This window comes from Scyliorhinus torazame, chromosome 15, assembly GCF_047496885.1.
Source record: "Scyliorhinus torazame isolate Kashiwa2021f chromosome 15, sScyTor2.1, whole genome shotgun sequence".
NCBI lineage: Eukaryota > Metazoa > Chordata > Chondrichthyes > Carcharhiniformes > Scyliorhinidae > Scyliorhinus > Scyliorhinus torazame.
The window spans coordinates 52,192,418-52,216,205 of record NC_092721.1 but is presented as its reverse complement, the minus strand read 5'-3'; the positions used below and the strand labels follow the sequence as shown (position 1 = coordinate 52,216,205).

Below are 23,788 nucleotides of genomic sequence, written 5' to 3'. Positions count from 1 at the left end.
CCTTCCGAAGTGTGGTAACCGGAACTGGTACTCCACTTGAGGCCAAAGCAGTCTCTTGTACAGGTGTATAATGCCTTCTTGCCTTTGTACTCTATGGCCTTATTCATAAAGTCCAGGCTCCTGTATGCTTTATAAAGCATTTTCGCAATCTGTCCCTTCACCTTCAATGATTTGTGCACCAGGTATACCCCAGGCCATTCTGTCCCTACACCCACTTTGGAATTGTATCCTGATACAGACAGGAGGGGGATTAATTTTAACCCTGATTTCTCTCACTACTGTCCGCAAACGGAAAGGTGTCTTCGATTTTCTATTTCATCTTTATAAGTGGTGGGGTATTTCCTCAACCCTTCAGTTTAGAGTGATCTGATCCTCCATTAATAACTCGACAATAAACTCAAGATGCGGTAAAATAAGAGGACTAGCAAGTGACTGCCTTTGACATCAAGGAAAAAATGACCTAATATGGCATCAAAGAGCCTTTGCAAAACTGATGCCAATGGAAATTGTGAAGGAAAACATTCCACTAGTTGGAGTCATACCTACCTACATAATGCCTAAAGGAAGGTGGTTGTAGTTGTTGGAGGTCAATGATCTCAATCCCAGGACATCTTTGCAGAAGTTGCTCAGGATAATGTCCTAAGCCCAGCCATCTTCAGCTACTTCATTAATGACCTTCCCACCATCATGTGTCAGAAATGGGGCTATTCATGGATGATCACACATTACCATTCACGAATGCTCAGATACTGAAGAAATTCATGTCCATATGCAGCAAGACCTGGACAATATCCAGGCTTTGACTGATAAGTGACAAGTAAAATTGGTGCCACACAAGTGTCAGATAATAGTCATCTCCAACAAGAGAGAATCGACTAGAAACGTAACTGGACTAGCCATATAAATACTGTGATCACAAAGGTCAGTGAGAGGGTGGGAACTCTGCAGCGAGTGGTATACTCCTGCTGCTAATCTGCACATAAGTATGTATGTTCGTACCTACAGTGCTGTTAGAAAGGGAGTTCCCAGCGACACTTAAAGAATTTTTAAAATATAAATTTAGAGTACCCAATTCTTTTTTTCCAATTAAGGAGCAATTTAGCGTGGCCAATCCACCTCACCTGCACATCTTTGGGTTGTGGGGGTGAAACCCACCCAGATATGGGGGAAATGTGCAAACACCACACGGACAGTGACCCGGGCCAGGATCGAACCCAGGCCCCTAGGCACTGTGAGGAAGCAGTGCTAACCACTGTGCCACCGTACTGCCCTTCCAATACTTAAAGAATAGCAATATAGCTCCAACATATTGCATCTGCTGCCCTTGCATTATAGGTGGTAGAAGCTGGCGGTTTGGAAGATGCTGTCGAAGGAGCCTTGGTGAGTTGCTACAGTGCAGCTCGCAGATGGTACACGTATAAGTTCTATAATTTTACAGCCCCTCACACTCTAGTAACATTGCCATTTGAAATGAAAAAATGAAATGAAAATCGCTGATTGTCACAAGTAGGCTTCAAATGAAGTTACTATGAAAAGCCCCTAGTCGCCACATTCCGGCGCCTGTCAGGGAGGCTGGTATGGGAATTGAACCGTGCTGCTGGCCTGCCTTGGTCTGCTTTAAAAGCCAGCTATTTAGCCAAACCAGCCCCTGATTTTTGCAACAAATCACCCCATAAGGATATTGGTCCCTGCTCTGTTCAGGTGTACTTTTGGTCTCTACAGTTCCCATCTTCCTGTCACAATGTCCCAGAAATCTAATGTCCTCCCTCCTGTACCATCCCTCCATCAACATATTCATCTGCTTATCTTGAGCAGCACGTGATACCTGGAGTAATTTAGTTTGCATCTTTTGAGATCCTGCTTGCTAAATTTCTTGCCTAGCTCCCTAAACAGGATCTCATCCCCCTTTCTGCCGATGACTTTGATATTGATGTGGGCCATGACCAAGGTTTTTTTCTCCTTCTCTCAGTGGCTGAGATACTCGGTGACATCCTCGACCCTGGCACGAGGAAGGAAATATACCATCTTGGATTCCATCTGCAGCTACAGAAACACCTACCTGTTCCCTAACTATCACATTTCCTGTTACACTAGCTTTTCTGTTCTTTGTCTTACATCCCTTTACAGCAAAGCCAACTATGAAGTAATGGAATTCACTCTGGTTATATTCCACAGAGGAGCCATCACTCCCTCCAGTATTCAGACCAGAATACTGGTTAAAGAATGAGACGCAATCAGGGAACTTTTGCACTACCTGCTTGGTCTTTCTTTCTTGCCTGCAAGTCACCCATTCCCTCTCTGCCTGCATACCCTTATACATGTAATGATTACATCTATAAGTATGCTATCTATGAAATTCTTAGCCTCACATATACGCCACTGTGAAACAACAAGCACAGGCTGCTGCAGCTGCGCCACTTCTTGCAGTTCTCCAGGACAGGAGAAGCAGCCTGGAGTTCCCATGAGGAATGGGTTGGTTACTGCACGGACCTGAGCTGCTCTGCCACACCTCTATTGATATTATATCCTCACTTCATGCTTCTCCACTTAACAATGTTTCATTTTAACTTTGCTTATTTTTTATTTGGGAATAGAGACGGAGACGGAGTGGGAAAGAGGCTGGAGACGGAGTGAGAAAGAGGCTGGAGACGGAGTGGGAAAGGGGATGGCGACGGAGTGAGAAAGGGGACGGAGATGGAATGGGAAAGGGGACAGAGACAGAGCGGGAAAGGGGATGCAGACGGAGCGGGAAAGGAGATGGAGACGGAGCGGGAAAGGGGACGGAGGAGGATTATGAAAGGGGATGGAGGCGGAGTGGGAAATGGGACGGATCGGAGTGGGAAATGGGACGGATCGGAGTGGGAAAGGGGACGGAGACGGAACAGGAAAGGGGACGGAGACGGAACAGGAAAGGGGACGGAGACAGAGTGGGAAAGGGAGAAGGCAGAGGGTAGCAATGGAAGGATGCTTTTCTGATTGGAGGGCTGTGTTCCGCAGGGATCAGTGCTGGGACCTTTGCTGTTCGTAGTACATATAAATGATTTGGAGGAAAATGTAACTGGTCTGATTAGTAAGTTTGCGGACTGCACAAAGGTTGGTGGAATTGCGGATAGCGATGAGGACTGTCAGACGATACAGCAGGATTTAGATTGTTTGGAGACTTGAGCGGAGAGATGGCAGATGGAGTTTAATCCGGACAAATGTGAGGTTATGCATTTTAGAAGGTCTAATACAGGTAGGGAATATACAGTGAATGGTAGAACCCTCAAGAGTATTGAAAGTCAGAGAAATCTAGGTGTACAGGTCCACAGGTCACTGAAAGTGGCATCACGGGTGAAGAAGATAGTCAAGAAGGCATACGGCATGCTTGCCTTCATTGGCCGGGGCATTGAGTATAAAAATTGGCAAGTCATGTTGCAGCTGTATTGAACCTTAGTTGGGCCACACTTGGAGTATAGTGTTCAATTCTGGTCTCCACACTACCAGAAGGATATGGAGGCTTTAGAGAGGGTGCAGAAGTGATTTACCAGGATGTTGCCTGGTATGGAGGGCATTAGCTATGAGGAGAGGTTGAATAAACTCGGTTTGTTTTCACTGGAACGGCGGAGGTTGAGGGGCGACCTGATAGAGGTCTACAAAATTATGAGGGACATAGACAGAGTGGATCGTCAGATACTTTTTCCCAGGGTAGAGGAGTCAATTACTAGGGGGCATAGGTTTAAGGTGCGAAGGGCAAGGTATAGAGGAAATGTGCAAGGCATGTTTTTCACACAGAGGGTAGTGGGTGCCTGGAACTCGCTGCCTGAGGAGGTGGTGGAAGCAGGGACGATAGTGACGTTTAAGGGGCATCTTGACAAATACATGAATAGGATGGGAATAGAGGGATACGGACCCCGGAAGTGTGGACGATTTTAGTTTCGACGGGCAGCATGGTCGGCACAGGCTTGGGGGGGCCGAGGGGCCTGTTCCTGTGCTGTACTTTTTTTTTGTTCTTTGTTGAGACAGAGTGAGAAAGGGGAGGCATGGAGCGGGAAAGGAGACGGAGTGGGAAAGGGGACGGAGACGGAGCAGGAAAGGGGATGGAGACAGAGTGGGAAAGGGGACGGAGACGGAGCGGGAAAGGGGTCGGAGGCGGAGTGGGAAAGGGGACGGAGCGGGAAAGGGGGCGGAGACAGAGCGGGAAAGGGGGCGGAGACAGAGTGGGAAAGGGGACGGAGACAGAGCGGGAAAGGGGACGGAGACGGAGCAAGAAAGGGGACGGAGGCGGAGCGGGAAAAGGGACGGCGACGGAGTGGGAAAAGGGACGGAGACGGAGTGGGAAAGGGGACGGATCGGAGTGGGAAAGGGGACGAGTCGGAGTGGGGGAGTGGGAAAGGGGACGGTGGCGGAGTGGGAAAGGGGACGGAGTGATGTGGGAAAGGGGAGGGAGACGGAGCGGGAAAGGGAACGGAAGCAGTGTGGGGACAGAGACAGAGGTGGAGCAGGAAAGGTGAGAGGTTGTTGGATGAGAATTGGCCTGAAGCCTCCTCAGTGAGGCGGAAATTCTTAATAGAAAGATTTATTGTCAGCTTTGCAGTTATGGAGACTCAACGAGGCAGGAAAAAGACTCAAACTGTATAATTATAATAACGTAGCGAAGATATTTGCTCGTATCTTCTTCACATGTTTAATCTGGATCTACGCAGGACAATGTAATGACATCACTGACAAATCCCTGCTCATCCACACCTCCCCTCCTCCACCACCCCCTCCCCGCCCCCCCAACAAAAAATGAGTGAAGAAATTCTCATCATTGATATCCTAGTTTCTGAAGTTGTATAACTCCATTAGTTCATACAGCTTCATTGTTTTCTTGCTTTCAAGCTATACCTGCTATAGAGGAAGGTTTCCAAGTGCACTGTTTGAAAAATATTTAATGCAGATGAAGAATTCCTTCATATTTACTGTACAGGAGTAATTTCAGTAAATCAGCTAGCCTCCAGCGATGCTTATCTGGATTTGGGGTATGTGTTTCCTTAAATTTGCATGCACTGAAATAAATGGCTGAATAATTGTGGAGGTTTGGTTCAAATTCCCAACCAATACTCTTGTTGGGCATGGCTTTATGCTGAAGAGCATGTTTTTCTAAAAATTATTTGCATATATACTCTCAATGGGATATTACAAAGTTGTTTTAAAAATATTGCACACCAATAATAAAAGACAGAAAATAACTGTACTCTCTATAAATGTGATGCGAATTATTCAATAATTCACTCTTGTTTGATTAAATTACTGATTGGAAATTTATTTCAGGGTCAGGTGGTTGAAAAGGGAAACTTCAAGCAACTATTAAATTCTGGAGTTGATTTTTCTTCTCTCCTGAAACAAGATGAAGAAGATGAACAGACAGATTCTCATTCTGCCACAAAAATAATTAAGGAACGCACGCTTTCTCAGACTTCAGTTTTGTCATTGGGTTCTTCAACACAATCACATAAAGAAGGTTCATTTGAACCAATGGTAAGTGAAACTTAGATGGAACATCAGACAAATATCAATAAGAGTATAGTCAGAGTTTGAAATTAGGAGGGTTATTTTCTCATCATTTACTATAGAAGGTAAAGGTAAAGGCGCCATCGTCCCAGATGACCGTAGGCTGCTTTCCCCTTTGAGGGGGAGGGCTAACTGGTGGTGATTTAACTTGCGGATCACCACACCTCAGGTGAGGTGCAAGGTTGAGAAGGCAGGCCTTCATAGAGTCACAGAATTATACAGCACAGTAAAGGCTCTTCAGCCCATCGTGTCACCACCGGTCAAAAACAACCACCTAACCTTTTTTATTTGTTTCTTTTAAATTTTTTCCAATTAAGGGGCAATTTAGCATGGCCAATCCACCTACCCTGCACATCTTTGGGTTGTGGGGGGCGAAACCCACACAAACACGGGGAGAATGTGTAAACTCCACACGGACAGTGACCCACAGCCGTGATCAAACCTGGGACCTCGGCGCCGTGAGGCAGCAATGCTAACCACTGCGTCACCGTGCTGCCCGCAACCTAACCATTTTAATCCCATTTGAGGAACATAGGAATTAGGAGCAGAAGTAGGTCATTCAGCCCTTCTAGCCTGCTCCGCCATTCAATCAGATCATGGCTGATCTCTTATGGTCTCAAATCCACCTTCCCACCTGTTTCCCATATCCCTATAACCCTGTTTTGTATCTGAAACATATCTCCTTCTTGAAACCATTTAATGACTCTGATTCCACTGCGCTATGAGGAGATTCCACTGCGCTATGAGGCAGCAAGTTCCACAAATTCACCACCCTCTGCGAAAAGTAGTTCTCCCTCATCTCAGTTCCAAATCTACCGCCTCTCAGCCTATACCTGTGACCTCTCATTCTAGATTGCCCTACATTTGGTCTACATTTACTTTATCAATCCTTTTTAGTATTTTATACCTCAATCAGATCCCCTTTCATCCTTCTAAACACCAGCAAGTACAAGCACAAACTGTTTAATCTCTCCTCATACATCAACCCTTTCATCCCCGGAATCAATCTGGTGAACCTCCTCTGAACTGCGTCCAATGCCACCACATCCTTCCTCAAATAAGGAGACTAAAACTGGAAACAACACTCCAGATGTGGTCTCACCAACTCCCTATACAATTGCAACAACATTTCTCTTCAAATTTCAACAGATTACAATTGGAACAACATTTCTTTCCAACAGTTGGCCCATGGCCTTTTATGCCCTTGGATCACAAGTGCACACCTACATACTTTGAAAATGTTATGAGGGTCTCTGCCTCCATCACCCTTTCAGACAGCGAATTCCAAACTCCCACCACCCTCTGGGTAAAAAAGGTTTTCCTCACATCCCCTCTAAACCTCTTACCCCTTACCTTAAATCTATGCCCCCTGGTCATTGATCCTCCACCAAGGGGAAAAGTTTGTTCCTGTCTACTCTATCTATGCCCCTCATAATTTTATACATCTCAATCATGTCCCCCCCTCAGTCTCCTCTTCTTCAAGGAAAACAATCCAAGTCTATTCAATCTCTCTTCATAACTAACACTCTCCAGCCCAGGAAACATCCTGGTAAATCTGCACTCTTTCCAATGCTATCACATCCCTCATGTAATGTGGATAAATAAAATACCTTTATTGTCACAGGTAGGCTTACATAACACTGCAATGAAGTTACTGTAAAAAGCCCCTAGTCGCCACATTCCGGCGCCTGTTCGGGTACACAGAGGGAGAATTCAGAATTCTCAGCTGGTACGGGAATTGAACCGGCGTTGCTGGCCTTGTGCTGCATCACAAACCAGCTGTCTAGCCCACTGAGCTAAACCAGCCCCATACTGCACAATATTCCAGCTGTGGCCGAACCAACATTTTGTACAGTTCCAGCATAACCTCCCTGCCCTTAAACTCTGTGCCTCGATAGCTACGAGGAGAAATTAAATAGGTTGGGGTTATTTTCCTTCGAACAAAGAAGGCTGAGGGATGACTTAATTGAGGTGTACAAAACTATGAGGAGAAGAGATGAAGTGAACAGGATATAATTGTTTCCCTTGAAATTACACAACGTTTTGACCTCAACTACTTTCTGTGGTAGCGAATTCCACAGATTCACCAATCTCTGGGTGAAGAAATTTCTCCTCATCTCAGTCCTTAAAGATTTGCCCTTATCCTCTGTAGCCACTTAAAATGGCCAACTCACGATTCAAAATGGCGAACGGCAAAGGCTGATGGGAAAGTCAGCCAACAAGACAAAAACCACCGGCTGCAGGTTGGCTGTGTATTTACCTCTGGAAAGGCCAGACAATATCGATACCAGCAACCATCAGCATAACAAAGCAACAGCCATCTGCATACTAATGAGCAATCCCCAGGAACAATAAGCAACGTTTAGACACACAAAGCAAAACGAGACTCTTCGGCACCAGCAGGAGCCTACACAAAGGGAGGTGAACGAGCACCTCAAGACTGCCCATCGATCAGGGAACCACTCCAGCATTGGAGAAAATCGAACCAAGCGATTGGGACAAAGTCCAATCACTTGGGACCAGGTACAGGGTCCGCCCCGAAAGGCGGGAAGCCCCTGGGGACTATAAGAATTGAGCCCCAAGTTCAAATCACTCTCTTCTCCACCTCGTCGCTCTCATCACGCTCTTCTTCCTGCCCATGTCACCCAGCAACAACAAACCAACATTGACCGTGACCGGTGCAGTGACTCCAGTGATCATCGAACTCGTAAGTCTTAATTCAACGCTCGCTACGAGATGGGCGCTCCTAGCTACCAATCTGTACCAACTTCGAATCCCGCAGGCTCAGAACCCGAACGAAAGGCCACTTGTTTCCCTGACCTGGTGGGCCAGTTCAAAGTCAAGTATAGGCCTGTTAGTTGTAGAAGTAGCTTAGACGTAGAATTTGTGCATGAGTAGCGATTACTGTGTAAAATAAATGTGCTTTGATTTAAATCTTACTAATCGGTGTATTGGATTATTGATCATTACTCGGACTTGAATCTCGTGGCGGTATCATCAAGATACCTGGCTCCCTATTTTTGCTACCAAAGCGGATAACCTCACATTTATCCACATTATACTGCATCTGTCATTCATGTGCCCACTCACTCAGCCTGTTCAAATCATGCTGAAGCACCTCTGCATCCTCCTCACAGCTCACCCTCCCACAGAAGTTTGTATCATCTGCAAATTTGGAGATAATACATTTAGTTCCCTTATCCAAATCATTATTATATAATGTGAACAGTTGGGGTCCTGGCAAAGATCCCTGCAGTACCCCACTAGTCACTGCCTGCCAATCAGAAAAAGATATATTTATTCCAACGTTTTTGCTTCCTGTCTGCTAATCAGCTTTTTATCCATCTCAAGACACTACCCATAATCCCATGCGCTTTAACTTTACGTATTAGTCTGCTATGTGAGCCCTTGTCGAAAGCCTTCTGAAAGTCTAAATAAACCACATCCACCGGTTCTCCCTGGTCAACTCTACTAGTTACATCTTCAAAGAATTCTATTAGATTGGCCATGCTGACTTTGTCTGATTACACCATTGCTTTCCAAATGCTGTGCTATAAAATCCTTGATAATGGACTCCAGCAACTTCCCTACTCCTGACATTAGGCTCACTGGTCTATAGTTCCCTGTTTTCTCTCTACCACCCTTTTTAAATAACGGGGTTACATTCACCATCCTCCAATCTGTAGGAACCATTCCAGAGTCAAAAGATGTGGAGATGCCAGCGTTGGACTCGGGTGGGCACAGTAAGAAGTCAAAAGAGTTTTGGATAATGACCAATGAATCTACTATTTCTCGGGCCACTTCCTTAAGTACTCTGCCTTGAAGATTTGTCTGCCTTCAATCCCATTAATTTCCCCTAAACCATTTATTTACTAATACTAATTTCCTGCAGCTCCTCATTACACCTTGTGAACTTCTGGTACATTGTTCATGTCTTCCTTTGTGAAGACAGAAGCAAAGTACGAATTTAGTTCTTCAGCCATTTCTTTGTTCCCTGTTATGAATTCCTCCGTTTAAGTGCTCTAAGCTACTATGGATCAGGGGCAGGAAGGTGGGATTAGAAAGGGCATCTGGGTGTCCTCGGGCTGGCATGGACAAGATGAGCCGAATGGCCTCCTGTGTAACTTTTTTATGATTCTCTGACTAAAGGCAAGTATACCATATGCAAGATTACCATGTCATGAATAATATTATGAAATTGAACGAAATCAAAAACCTTCGCAGAAATGCACAATTCATATTAGTGCTATATGTGTATGGATGAAAAATGAGTCTTAATACTTTACTCAAGATCCTGAGTTAAACCCTCAACCTTCTCAGCAACATCCTGCAATCCAGGGAAAGCCAAAATCTCCAGAAGATTTGCAAGGGCGAAGCATGGAATCGGATTAAGTGAGCAGACTCCAAATATGAAAGACTTTACACTCACATCGAAAATTTAAAATTTCTCAGTCAGATTGGTGTCATACACTGTTCCTGAGAATAGTTCACTAACTCCTGTGATTCTGTAGAACTAGTGAAACTTTCTGATTTCCTAACTCCCAATACCGACCCACTCGACACTACCATATGAAAACCCTTTGCTAAGGTAGGGAATATAGTGGAACATAATGACAGAGATTGGATGGTGAAATCATGGTGAGTGGCTGCAGCAAAGCCATCGTCTTCATTGCCTTCATATCATTTTAGCAGCTAGTTATCTCCCTCACCATCTGTTCTTCCTTATAGGTAACATTATCATTCTCATCCTCCTCCTCCTCATCCTTGCCATCATGGTCCTCTTTGGTCCCATGCTGATCTTTGCCTTACTTCCCTCATCCTGGCCCTTTTCCCACGTCCTCACCCCTCGCGCCTCCTGGTTGTTACCCTTGTTTCCCCTTCCAACCGCTATATTCTCTTCTTTGGCAGCTGTAGTTTCGGCTTTGATGCATATTTACCTGCAGAGGTAAAGTCGCCGTCATCCCAGATGATCATAGGCTACTTTCCCCTTTGAGTGGTTTTAACCTGAGGATCACCACGCCTCAGGTGAGGGGCAAGGTTGAGTAGGCAGGGCCTTCCATGAATGACCTCAGCCTGTACGGGAATTGAACCCGCTCTGCATCATGAACCAGCCAACTGAGCTATACCGGCCTGCAGTAGAAGACCTGAGATCTGTATAACCTATAAATATTTACCTGTAGAAGGTCACCGAATCACTGAGTGGGTGTGTGGTTGGGTAGTGTGTATTGGTGATCCCTCTTGTAAGAGTTTGGGGCGGGGGGAGATGGGTAAGGATGTCACTGTCATCGACTCTGCAAGTAGCCCTGGTGACTGCATCTGGCTGCACACCTGCTGTAGCCCAGAAGCTGTTTTTCTTCGAGCATACTTTATCCAAGAAGATCTATGCTGCCAAGAAACTCTGGCTCACCTGTTTCTGCCGCCACTTATAGAATGTCGCAATACAAAAAGAGGCCATTTGACCCATCGTGTCCATGTCTCTTAATGCTCCGATCTGCCCTGCACTTGCGTCTATCTCCCCTCAGGCACTCTCCATACTTACTTAATCCATGGGACCCATCTGCTCCCTCAATCTTCGTCCTGCTAAACTGCTGATCATTCAACTTCCCGTCTGGTCCCCACTATTGTTCATGGTTCTCTCTCTTCAGGTGTTGTCCATCATTTCTTTATAATTGTCCTAATTCACCTTTTCCTCAAAAAAAACAACGCCTTCCCTGCAAACTACCACCCCATCTCCAACTTCCATTTCCCTACAAAGTAGAAGGCCTTACCTGCCATCCACTGCGTGATGAGCAGAAGTTTCTTCCAATTAAATATTTTCAGTCCCCACACCAAACTCCATTCTATAATATTATCCTCAATCCTCATTTAGCGGCTAGTTTAGCGCAGTGGGCTAAACAGCTGGCTTGTAATGCGGAACAAGGTCAGCAGAATGGGTTCAATTCCCGTACCAGCCTCCCCGAACAGGCGGCGGAATGTGGCGACTAGGGGCTTTTCACAGTAACTTCATTGAAGCCTACTTGTAACAATAAGCGATTATTATTATTACTGCCATCTCTCTTCCTTTCTTTCCTTAATTATCCTTTCTGATTGTCTTTATTTAGGAATACTTGGTACATTTTTTAAAGCAGCTCTCCATTGTTGTCACAACATCATTATCCTTTATAGCTATCTGCCTGCAGCTCAAAACATCATTTACAACACACTTTGTATTCACAGTAAAATATACTTGTCTGAGGAATTCATTTTCAGCTCACCATATGTGACGTAGAACTCAGATGAGGCTTTGAGATATCACAAGAGAATTATTTGATTGAGATATTGCTGCAGTTGAGCATTTTGATAAAACATGCATCACCTGTCTGCGCCCCCCCTCCCACATCCCGCAAACCACACCAGTCGTTCCGTCCTCTTGTGATGCGTGAGCTTACTGTAGCTCCCAGTATGGGAATAACTTGAGCCAATGGTCAGCACTGCAATTCCCTGGTTGGCTGACTGTTCAGAAGTGATGTTAGATTCTTTTTCGCACTCTTGTCAAGTTATTTTGTGAGATTGTGATGTGGCTTACAGACATTATGAAGATCTGAAAGTTGTAATCTGTGGTTCCTGACGTTTTACGACTTGTGTGTCTGACAGGGAGAGCCCGTTCTCTCGACAGTGCCAGAGGAGAGTCGTTCTGAGGGATCAATTGGTTTTAAAGTTTATAAGAAGTATTTTCTAGCAGGTGCCAATGGCCTTATGGTGGTGATTGTCATCATTCTCAATTTGTTGGCACAAGTAAGTGATTATACAAATGCAAGTTGTACTATTTATAAATATCACAAATGAAGTTTATAAAATAGTGATATGTCTTCTGAATTGTATGTGTGATATTTTTCTTGTGGTTTAAGCAGTTAGTTCTTTTGAAAGATGATGTGTTGCTGCTGTAACTTAAAACCTTTCTTCCCACCTCTGCTCATGCACCTTTGGAGTTCCTCAAATATCTGTCCATGGCTCCTTATCATCTTGCTATTGTTGGGTGGCACAGTGGTTAGCATTGCTGCCTCACGTCGCCTTGGTCCCACGTTCGATCCAGACTCTGGGTCATTGTCCGTGTGGAGTTTGCACATTCTCCCCGTGTTTACGTGGGTTTCGTCCCCACAACCCAAAGATGTGCAGGGTAGGTGGATTGGCCACACAAAATTGCCCCTCAATTGGAAAAAATGAATTGGGTACACTAAATTTTTTTAAAATTAACATGCTATTGTTAATGACACAGACATGGGTCAATTACAATTACCATATGTTCCACAGACCTTGTCCTTGTTTAATGAGCATTTACATCTACTCTTTTTAAGAAAAAAACATAAGTCATACATTGTGCAACAAGATCCTTGCTCCAGCAAAAATGTGGTCTGTTTGAATTCATCATTGAGTTCAAATTGCCCAAATTGTTCAGGTATCCCACATGTCAAAGTCATATCCTGTAAATCTTCCCCTGCCGGGAACAATAGGATCCGCTGGCAAATATAATATCTGTTGGATGATTGGGGTCAGACTTCCGGATCCTGCTTCCCAGCACCATTTAGGATACGTTGTGGAGTCACAAAAACTAGACCGACGTGTCAGTTAGCTGGGGAAATGCTAGAACCCCTTACTGAGGACATGCTATGATAGGGCATTTGGAAACATGATTTATTAGTATTAGTATCCACTAGTAATTCTTTTGTATTTTTTTGAAGATGTAATTAGCAGGATAGATAAAGGAAAACTCAACATTCAATAAATTGCCACGTAAGAGGTATTACGAGATCATGGTTCATGGGATTTGGGGTCATACATTGGGGTCACTGTCTGTGCGGAGTCTGCACGTTCTCCCCGTGTCTGCGTGGGCTCCCTCCGGGTGCTCCGGTTTCCTCCCACAAACCCCGATGGATGTGCTGTTAGGTAATTTGGACATTCTGAATTCTCCCTCCGTGTACCCGAACAGATGCCGGAATATGGCGATTAGGGGCTTTTCACAGTAACTTCATTGCAGTGTTAATGTAAGCCAACTTGTGACAGTAAAGATTAGTATTACATTAGCATCGATTGAGGACAAAAGGGGTCATTTTCAGTATAGGATGTAACTAACAGAGGTAGCAAACGGATGTAGACAGATTAAGTGATTGGACAGAATGTTGGTTGATAGAGTATAACATGGGGAAGTGTGAAGTTATCCACTTCGGATGAAAGAATGGAAGAGCAAAACATTTTTAAAAGGTATGAGCCTAGTTAATGTGGTATTCAAAGGGACATGATGTCATTGTCATGCCAGGACTGCAAGCAATTAGGAAAACAAATAGTATGTTTATTTTTATTGCAAGGGGCTTGGAGTTTAAAAGTGAGGAAGTCTTGCTGAAATTATACCTTGAGTTTTGTTCTCCTTCCCCTAGTAACAATATACTTGCTTTAGAAGGATGAAACTGTATGCTGATGAAAGCAGTGCTCAGATCCATTCACAGACTCTCAGATAAGGTAGCAGTTCTTTTGAGTGAGTGGTAAAATCTGGGCAATTTCCAGGCTTGGGCTGATAACTGTAGAAGGTTAGCTAGATTAATTCCCAGGATTAAAGAGTTATCCTATGAGGTTGCTTGAGTAAAATAGGTATATTATTCGCTGGAGATTCAAAGAATAAGAAGGAATTTCATTGCTATTGAAGCTGTTTCCCTTCGATGGAGAGTCTACGGAATCATAGTCTCAGGATAAACAGTTAACCACTTGGGGCTGAGATGAGGAGAAATGTCTTCACTCAATTGGTTTTAAATATTTGTAATCCCAGAGAACTGTGGATGCTTTTACAAACTGGAGAGAGACCAGTAAATTGCACTGATTTCCTCTCGCGCGTGTCCGTAAGCAAAGAAGGTGTTTTGAATTATTTTTAAAGTATGTGTTTTCCCAAACCCTTGATTTGCATGATCCAGTTTATTAATGACCTCCAGCAAAGTTGTGTTATGAATAAATCATAAGGTTAATTCATATTGCATTGAAAACCTTGGGAGGTGTGGATTTATCCGTTCTCAAAGGCATATAGAGGTTTCAAAATGGTCAGTCAAGTCGTGTGACCTTTTTCCACAAAGACTTTCAAAAGGGATGTTTATCCAATGTGTAGAACTGGCTTCAATTTCCAGACTGATAATGTCCCAGTCATTAGGTGTTGAAGAGGGCAGCACGGTAGCCTTGTGGATAGCACAATTGCTTCACAGCTCCAGGGTCCCAGGTTTGATTCCGGCTTGGGTCGCTGTCTGTGCGGAGTCTGCACATCCTCCCCGTCTGTGCGTGGGTTTCCTCCGTGTGCTCCGGTTTCCTCCCACATTCCAAAGATGTGCAGGTTAGGTGGATTGGCCATGGTAAATTGCCCTTAGTGTCCAAAATTGCCCTTAGTGTTGGGTGGGATTACTGGGTTATGGGGATAGGGTGGCGGTGTTGACCTTGGGTAGGGTGCTCTTTCCAAGAGCCGGTGCTGACTCGATGGGCCGAATGGCCTCCTTCTGCACTGTAAATTCTATGATAAGAGGGATTGAGGGTCTGATGTCAGGAAGCCAGATCTAGTCAGATCCAACTGATTCCAATAGCAAGGTGAGCTTATCAGATGCAAGTTATGGTTACCTTTGGTTACCTTTTGAAATGGGCCTGGACAGTCTCACATGTGATATATGGGTAAGTTAGTGCTCTGCAAGTATGATGAGTTTCAATGAGTCTCCAGATTTTCCTGATTACACAGGTTAGTACAATAAGGTATTGATACCACCAGCTGAGGAAATAACTTTTTAGTTCTTGTAACTCCGGGGTAGCTCACAGTCAAAGGGCCAACCCTGTGGTCATATAATTTGTAGCAGCCATCTTTTTGGTTCAGCAGGAAATCCATTTTAAAATAAAATAGCGATAAGAATAATGTTATAGATGTCTCTTCATGCCCAGAGATCTAACAATGCTCAGTTCATGAGTATATTCAGCACTGAGATTGATAGATTTTGTGTACTAAAGGGCATCAAGGTATATTATGGGTGTGTCGGAAAATTGAGTTCGTCTGGGTATTTAGCCATTATCTTATTGAATAGCAAAGCCCCCACCCCCCGCCACAAGCACATGCACACGCAATTGCATTTACTCAGTGTCTCTACTTCTTGTCATGTGAGAGTACCTTTAAGAAATGGGTGTTTATCAGTGATGTCAGAGTATGGGTGGAGCTGGGCTGTCTGTCAGCTTTTTACTTTCGTTTTAGGCTGTTTGCTGCAGGGTGTGTTTTAGTTTTGTTTTCAGTGTTGGAGCTGAAGCCAGACAGAGCAGGTGTACTGTTGATCTCTCTGCCATGAAAAGACTATCTCTTGATCATGTGGTGAATTCAGAATTATAAATGTTCTCCGTAGTGAATGTAAACCTAATGTGCTTCTGTTAAAAGGTGACTATTCTGTCTTCTGGATGTTGTTTGGGAAGTTATTAAGGATTACTTAGTGTTGTATTCTTTGGGGGTTGTATTTGAATTGATGGTTGCGAAGATGTTCACTATGTTTTAAAAAGGTTAACTTGAGTTCATAGAATAAACATTGTTTTGCTTTAAAATCTACTTTTCCATTTCTGCTGTACCACACCTGTAGAGTGGGCCGTGTGCTCCCCATACCGCAATCTATTAAAAGTTGTGGGTCAGGTGAACTCCATGATACACTTTGGGGTTCTCTAAATCCTCGCCCATAACATTCTTCTGTCTAATTTTTTGCCCTGGATTTACTTCTCTCCCATAACTTTCTTTTTTTTAAATGTTTTTATCAGAAGTTTTTCTTTTTATAGAGCAAAGATGAGGGTGAACTGATGAAAGAAAATATATACATTGGTTAACATTCATTATAGTCATCAGTTGCTATTTCTTGTTTTTTAGCCGATGCTTAGTTTTAGCTAGATCTCCTGTTCACCTCTTTTCCCCCCTTTCCTCCCCTTCTTGTTATCTGGCGTGCCTTCGTTGTTCATCGGGTCTTCCAACCTATACCAGTGGGGTGGCATGGTGCTGCATATGTTATTTTGTGTTGGGTATGGTTGGATTCTATTCTTATCGTTCCCCCCGCTCCCCTCCTCTCCTCCTCCCATCCCTTTCTTTTTGTCTGTGTCTGTGTTTCTTCTGTGACCCCCCCGTCCCGCCCCACCTTCCCTCTGGCTTATTGGCTGTTGGCGACAAACAGGTTTTGGAACAAATTGGTGAGTGGCTCCCACATCTTGTGGCAGCCCTCTTCCTCTCCAGGTGAATTTGATTTTCTCCATTTGGAGAAATTCCAACAGGTCAGATGGTGGTGCTGATCGCTAGCCGGGCAGGATTCTTTGGCTGGCGATTAGAGATGCAAAGGCAAGGGCATCGGTGGTCCTCCCCATAAAGAGTTCTGGCTGTTCTGATATCCCGAAGACTGCCACTCTCAGGCATGGCTCAACCCTCATTCTCACAACCTTGGACATTACCTCGAAGAAGGCTGCCCAGAACCCGCCAAATCTGGGGTATGACCAGAACATGTGGGCGTGGTTGGCCGGGCCTCCTTGGCACCGTTCACAGTTGTCCTCCATGTCAGGGAAGAACCTACTCATTCGGGTTCTGGTTAAGTGAGCTCTGCGTACCACTTTCAGCTGCATTAGGCTTTGCCTTGCGCATGTGGTGGTGGAGTTGACCCTGTGCGGTGCTTCGCTCCAGAGTCCTCACCCTATTTCAAACGCTAGGTCTTCCTCTCATTTTCCCCTTGTCCCGTCCAGTGATGTGCATGTCCTTCCCAGTAGTCACCCGTACAGGTCATCACAGTCTCCCCTTCCTAGGATGTCCGTGTCCAGTAGGTCCTCGAATACCAATGGTTGCAGTAGCTGTGGGTATGTCATTGTTTCCCTACGTAAAAAGCTTTTCACCTGCATATATCTTAATTTGTTTTCCCCAGTCAGTTGGAACTTCTCTGTCAGTTCCTCTAGTGTTGACAGACTGTTGTCTGTGTACAAGTCCCTAAATGTCAGTGTCCCCCCATCCAAGGGCAGCATGGTAGCATTGTGGTTAGCACTTTTGCTTTGATTCCCCGCTGGGTCACTGTCTGTGCGGAGTCTGCACGTTCTCCCTGTGTCTGCGTGGATTTCCTCCAGGTGCTCCGATTTCCTCCCACAAGTCCCGAAAGACGTGCTATTAGGTAATTTGGACATTCTGAATTCTCCCTCTGTGTCCCCGAACAGGCGCCGGAATGTGGCAACATGGGGATTTTCGCAGTAGAATTTACAGTGCAGAAGGAGGCCATTCGGCCTGTCGAGTCTGCACCGGCTCTTGGAAAGAGCACCCTACCCAAGGTCAACACCTCCACCCTATCCCCATAACCCAGCAACCCCACCCAACACTAAGTAACTTCATTGCAGTGTTAATGTAAGCCTATTTGTGACAAAAAAATTTTGATTCTTTCTTTTCTTTCTTTCCTGATTCCACCTGTTGAAAATGGCATCCATTTTGACTGGCGCAAACCTGTGGTTGTTGCAGATGGGGGCCTCAATGGATATCTCGATTAAACCGAAGTGCTGTCACAGTGGTTCCACGACTGGAGTGTGGCTATCACCCTGGGCTCGTTGAGTGCCTGGTCGGTGGGGATGGGAAAGCTCCCGTGGCCAGGGCCCAGAGGAAGGTCCGCGTGCACAGCCCCCTCCATTCCTACCCATTCGGCCTCGGCTCTTTTATCCATCCTTTTTCGTTGTTTCTGCCCAGTGATAATGTTGCAGGTTTTTAGATCCTAGGATTCTCTCTCTCTCCCTCTTCTCCCCGCCCCCATCCTCCCCATCCTTGAAAACACACACACACGCTGATTGGTATGGATCTGAACAGGAAGAGGAAATAGGGAAGTATATTCATCTTGACCAGCTGCACCCTCTCTGGCAGAGAGAGTGGGAATGTGTCCCACCTCTGCGGGTACTTTTTGACTTGCTCCTTCAGTGTCCAGTAATGGGCGATTTGAATCCCCAGGTAGCAGAATTTGTGTTGGGCCTGTTTAAATGACAGTCCCTCCAGCTCTGCACTTCCCTCTTGTGTGATCACCGGGAAGATCTCATTTTTGCTCAGGTTGAGTTTGTAGCCCAAGAAGGTTCAAAATGCTTTCACGAGTGCCATGATTGCCTCCAGTCTGCTTTGTGGGTCCAAGATGTAGAGGAGCAGGTCATCTACATGGAGCAAGACTCTATGCTCTCTGGATCCCCTTTCAATTCTTTGCCGCCCTGAATGCAATCGCTAATGGTTCGATCGCTAGGGCGAACAGCAGCATGGACAGCGGGCATCCCTGCCTTGTACCTGTGTGCAGCTAGAAGTATTTAGAGCTGGTGGTATTTGTCCATACGCTCGCCATGGAAGCGCTGTGCACGAGTTTCACCCAGGCGGTGAACCCTGTTCCAAGCCCGAATTGCTCCAGTACCTCTGAGGTCCTTCAATTCGACTCTGTCAAAGGCCTTCTCTGCGTCGAAGAGTTGATCACCTCTGGTATTTTCTCCCTGGGTGGGGTCATTATGACTTCCAGCAGGCGCCTGATGTTCGATGTTAGCTGTCTACCTTTGACGAAGCTTATCTGATCCCCTGCTACCACCTCTGGTATGCAGTTCTCCAGCCACTTGGTTAGGATCTTGGCCAGCAGTTTTGCGTTTACGTTTACAGCGAAATGGGTCCGTAGGACCTGCATTCTGTTGGGTCTTTGTTTTTCTTGGGTATCAGCGAGATTGAGGCTTCCCCTGATAGCATAGGTGGCAGTGTGCCCCTTGCTGGCAAGTCTGTGAACATCTCCCGTAACTGCGGGGCCAGTGCTGTCGCGAATGTTTAATAGAGGTCCTCCAGGAATCCGACTGGTCCCGGCTCCTTCCCAGTTGATGCTCTCCATGACTTCTCCCAGTTCTTTTTTTTTTGAAACATATTTTATTAAAGTTTTTCGATCAAAAAGAATTTTCCATTTTTACAACTTTGTAACAAAATGTACATTGACCGTTATTTAAACATTATATTAAACTAACAACAAGTGCAGAAAAAGAACAAGAAAAGAGAAATAATGATACTGAAAAAATAAATATAAACAACTAGGATGGAAAAAAAAACCCAAACACCGAATACACCCCCCCGCCCCCTCCCCCCCTCCCCCCTGGGTTGCTGCTGCTGTCTTTCCTGTTTTCTCTTATCACTCTGTGAGATAGTCAAGGAATGGTTGCCACCGCCTGGTGAACCCCTGAGCCGAACTGCTTCGTGCGTACTTTATTCGCTCCAATTTTATAAACCCTGCCATGTCGTTTATCCAGGCCTCCATGCCCGGGGGTTTAGTTTCTTTCCACATTAGTAGAATCCTTCGCCGGGCTACTAGGGACGCAAAGGCCAAAACATCGGCCTCTCTCGCCTCCTGCACTCCCGGCTCTTCTGCAACCCCAAATATAGCCAACCCCCAGCTTGGTTCGACCCGGACCCCCACCACCTTTGAGATCACTCTTGCCACACCCACCCAGAACCCATGCAATACCGGACATGACCAAAACATGTGGGTGTGGTTCGCCGGGCTTCCCGCGCACTCCAAAAATTCTACTCAGCCTTGCTCCCGTCATATGCGCCCTGTGTGGAACCTTGAATTGGATCAGGCTGAGCCTGGCACACGAGGACGAGGAATTTACCCTACTTAGGGCATCTGCCCACAGCCCCTCCTCAATCTCTTCCCCCAGCTCCTCCTCCCATTTACCCTTTAGCTCCTCTACCATCGTCTCCCCCTCGTCTCTCATTTCCCTGTATATATCGGACACTTTACCATCACCGACCCATGCCCCCGAGATCACTCTGTCCTGGATCCCCTGCGCCGGGAGCGGTGGAAATTCCCTCCCCTGTTGCCTTGCAAATGCCCTCACTTGCATATATCGAAAGGCATTCCCAGGTGGCAACTCGTATTTTTCGACCAGTGCTCCCAGACTCGCGAACGTCCCGTCCAAGATCAAGTCCTTCAATTTCACAATTCCTGCTCGTTGCCAAGATTGGAATCCCCCATCTATCCTTCCCGGGACGAACCTGTGGTTGTTCCTTATCGGGGACCACACCGAGGCACCCGTCACACCCCTATGTCGTCTCCACTGCCCCCAAATCTTCAAAGTCGCCAACACCACTGGGTTTGTGGTGTATTTTTTCGGGGGAAACGGTAGCGGTGTCGTCGCCAGCGCTTTTAAACTTGTTCCCCTACAGGACGCCATCTCCAGCCTTTTCCACGCCGCTCCTTCTTCTTCCCTCATCCACTTACATATCATAGACACGTTGGCGGCCCAATAGTAATCACTCAGGCTCAGCAGTGCCAGTCCCCCTCTGTCCCTCCTACACGGCAGGAACTCCCTCTTTACCCTTGGGGACTTTCCTGCCCACACAAAGCTCATAATACTCCTATCCACTTTCTTGAAGAAGGCCTTTGCAATCAGTATGGGGAGGCACTGAAACACGAAAAGAAACCTCGGGAGGACCACCATTTTGACCGCCTGTACCCTACCCGCCAATGACAGGGGCACCATGTCTCATCTTTTAAAGTCCTCCTCCATCAGCTCTACCTGTCGTGTCGTTCCCCAGTTCCTAGCCACCTGGATCCCTAGATATCGAAAGTCCCTTGCTACTCTCCTCAGCGGCAGATCGTCTATTCCCCTGCCCTGTTCCCCGGGGTGCATCACAAATAGTTCACTCTTTCCCATGTTCAATTTGTATCCCGAGAACTCTCCAAACTCCCTGAGTGTCTGCATTATCTCAGGCATCCCCTCCACTGGGTCCGCCACATATAGCAGCAGATCATCCGCATATAATGACACCCGATGTTCCTCTCCTCCTCTAAGCACCCCTCTCCACTTCCTAGAGCCCCTCAGCGCTATGGCCAATGGCTCGATTGCCAACGCGAACAGTAACGGGGACAAGTTACACCCCGGTCTTGTGCCCCTATGTAATCGGAAATAGTCGGATCGTTGCTTGTTTGTAACCACGCTTGCCACCGGGGCCCCGTACAGGAGCTGAACCCATCTGATGAACCCCTCTCCAAATCCAAATCTCTTCAGTACCTCCCACAGGTAGTCCCACTCCACTCTATCGAATGCCTTCTCTGCATCCATTGCCACCACTATCTCCGCCTCCCCCTCCGGTGGGGGCATCATCATTACCCCCAGCAACCTTCGTATGTTGGCATTCAATTGCCTCCCTTTAACAAACCCTGTCTGGTCGTCGTGTACCACCCCTGGGACACAGTCCTCTATCCTAGTCGCCATCACCTTGGCCAGTAACTTGCCGTCTACATTTAGGAGGGAGATGGGCCTGTATGACCCGCACTGCAGCGGGTCTTTGTCTCGTTTCAGGATCAACGATATCGTCGCCTCCGACATCGTCGGGGGTAGTGTCCCCCTTTCCTTAGCCTCATTGAAGGTTCTCGCCAGGAGTGGGGCCAGTAGGTCCACATATTTCCTGTAAAATTCCACCGGGAACCCATCTGGTCCCGGGGCCTTTCCTGCCTGCATGTTCCCGATTCCTTTTACCACCTCCTCCACCTCAATCTGCGCTCCCAGACCTGTCACCTCCTGCTCCTCAACCCTCGGGAACTCCAACTGGTCCAAGAAGAGCATCATTCCCTCTTTCCCCTCCTGGGGTTGGGACTTATACAGCCTCTCATAGAATGACTTAAACACCCCGTTCACCCTCTCCGCCCTCTGTTCCATCCTTCCCTCCCCGTCCCTAACTCCTCCGATCTCTCTCGCCGCCCCCCTCTTCCTAAGTTGTTGGGCCAGCAGTCGACTCGCCTTTTCCCCATACTCGTATTGTATTCCCTGTGCCTTCCTCCGCTGCGTCTCCACCTTACCCGTGGTCAGCAGGTCAAACTCCGCCTGTAGTCTCCGCCTTTCCCTGTATAACCCTTCATCCGGGGCCTCCGCATATTGCCTATCCACCCTCAGAATCTCCCCGATCAGTCTCTCCCTTTCCTTACCCTCTTCTTTCCCCCTGTGGGCTCCCCCCCCTAACCACCGCTTTCAGCGCCTCCCATACTACTCCCACCTGGACCTCTCCATCATCGTTGACCTCTAGGTACCTTTCAATACATCCCCTCACCCTTCCACATACCCCCTCATCTGCCAACAGTCCATGTCTAATCTCCAAAGTGGGCGCTGCTCCTTCTCCTCTCCTAGATCCAGATCCACCCAGTGTGGGGCGTGATCTGAAACAGCTATAGCCGAATATTCCGTTCCTGCCACTTTCGGAATCAGTGCCCTTCCCAGGACAAAAAAGTCTATCCGGGAGTATACTTTATGGACGTGGGAGAAGAAGGAAAACTCCTTACTCCTCGGTCTAGCAAATCTCCAGGGATCTACTCCTCCCATCTGCCCCATAAACCCCTTAAGCACCTTGGCCGCTGCCGGCCTCCTCCCGGTCCTAGATCTGGACCGGTCCAGCCCTGGGTCCAGCACCGTGTTGAAGTCCCCCCCCCCCCAATACCAAATTTCCCATCTCTAGGTCCGGGATGCGCCCAACAGACGCTTCATAAAACCCACGTCATCCCAGTTCGGGGCATATACGTTCACCAGCACCACCGCCTCACCTTGCAATCTGCCACTCACCATCACGTACCTGCCCCCACTGTCCGCCACTATGGTCTTAGCCTCAAACAGTACCCGTTTCCCCACCAGTATTGCCACCCCTCTATTTTTCGCATCTAATCCTGAGTGGAAAACCTGTCCCACCCATCATTTCCTTATTCTGACCTGATCCGCCACTTTCAGGTGCGTCTCTTGAAGCATAACCACATCCGCCTTCAGCCTCTTTAGGTGCGCAAGTACCCTTGCCCTCTTAATCGGCCCGTTCAACCCTCTCACGTTCCACGTGATCAACCGGGTTGGGGGGCCCTTTACCCCCCCCATTGTCGACTAGCCATCCCCTTTTTTAAACCAGCTCCTCACCCGTGTCCCACGCACCCGTTTGTCCCCCAGACAGCGCCCTCCCGTCCCGATCATCCCATCCCATATCAGCTCCCCCTTACCCTCAGCAGCAGCAACCCAGTTAATCCCCCCCCCCCCCCCCGCTAGATTCCCTTCTAGCTTGATTGTTCCCCCCATATTGCTTCTGGGAGTCAGCAAACTCTGGCTGACCTCGGCTTCCCCCGTTTACCCTTGGCCTCCCTGCGTGTGGGGCCCCCTTCCTTCCTGCGCCCACTTTTCCCGCCACAATTTCCTGCGCCCACTTTTCCCGACACAATTTCCCGCGCTTCCCTCTCGGCCCCGC

The 23,788-nt window shown here is 46.8% G+C and overlaps 1 protein-coding gene across 3 annotated transcripts in view; it reads left to right on the top strand.

The window, feature by feature from the left end:
- The window catches only part of abcc4 (ATP binding cassette subfamily C member 4 (PEL blood group)), a 742,685-nt gene that overhangs the window by 356,871 nt on the left and 362,026 nt on the right, over window positions 1-23,788 (top strand). For all 3 annotated transcript variants that reach the window (XM_072476237.1, XM_072476236.1, XM_072476238.1), the window contains 2 exons: window positions 5,296-5,502; window positions 12,169-12,309. In XM_072476237.1, coding sequence (XP_072332338.1) covers window positions 5,296-5,502; window positions 12,169-12,309 — 348 coding nt within the window. The remainder of the gene's footprint in view (window positions 1-5,295; window positions 5,503-12,168; window positions 12,310-23,788) is intronic.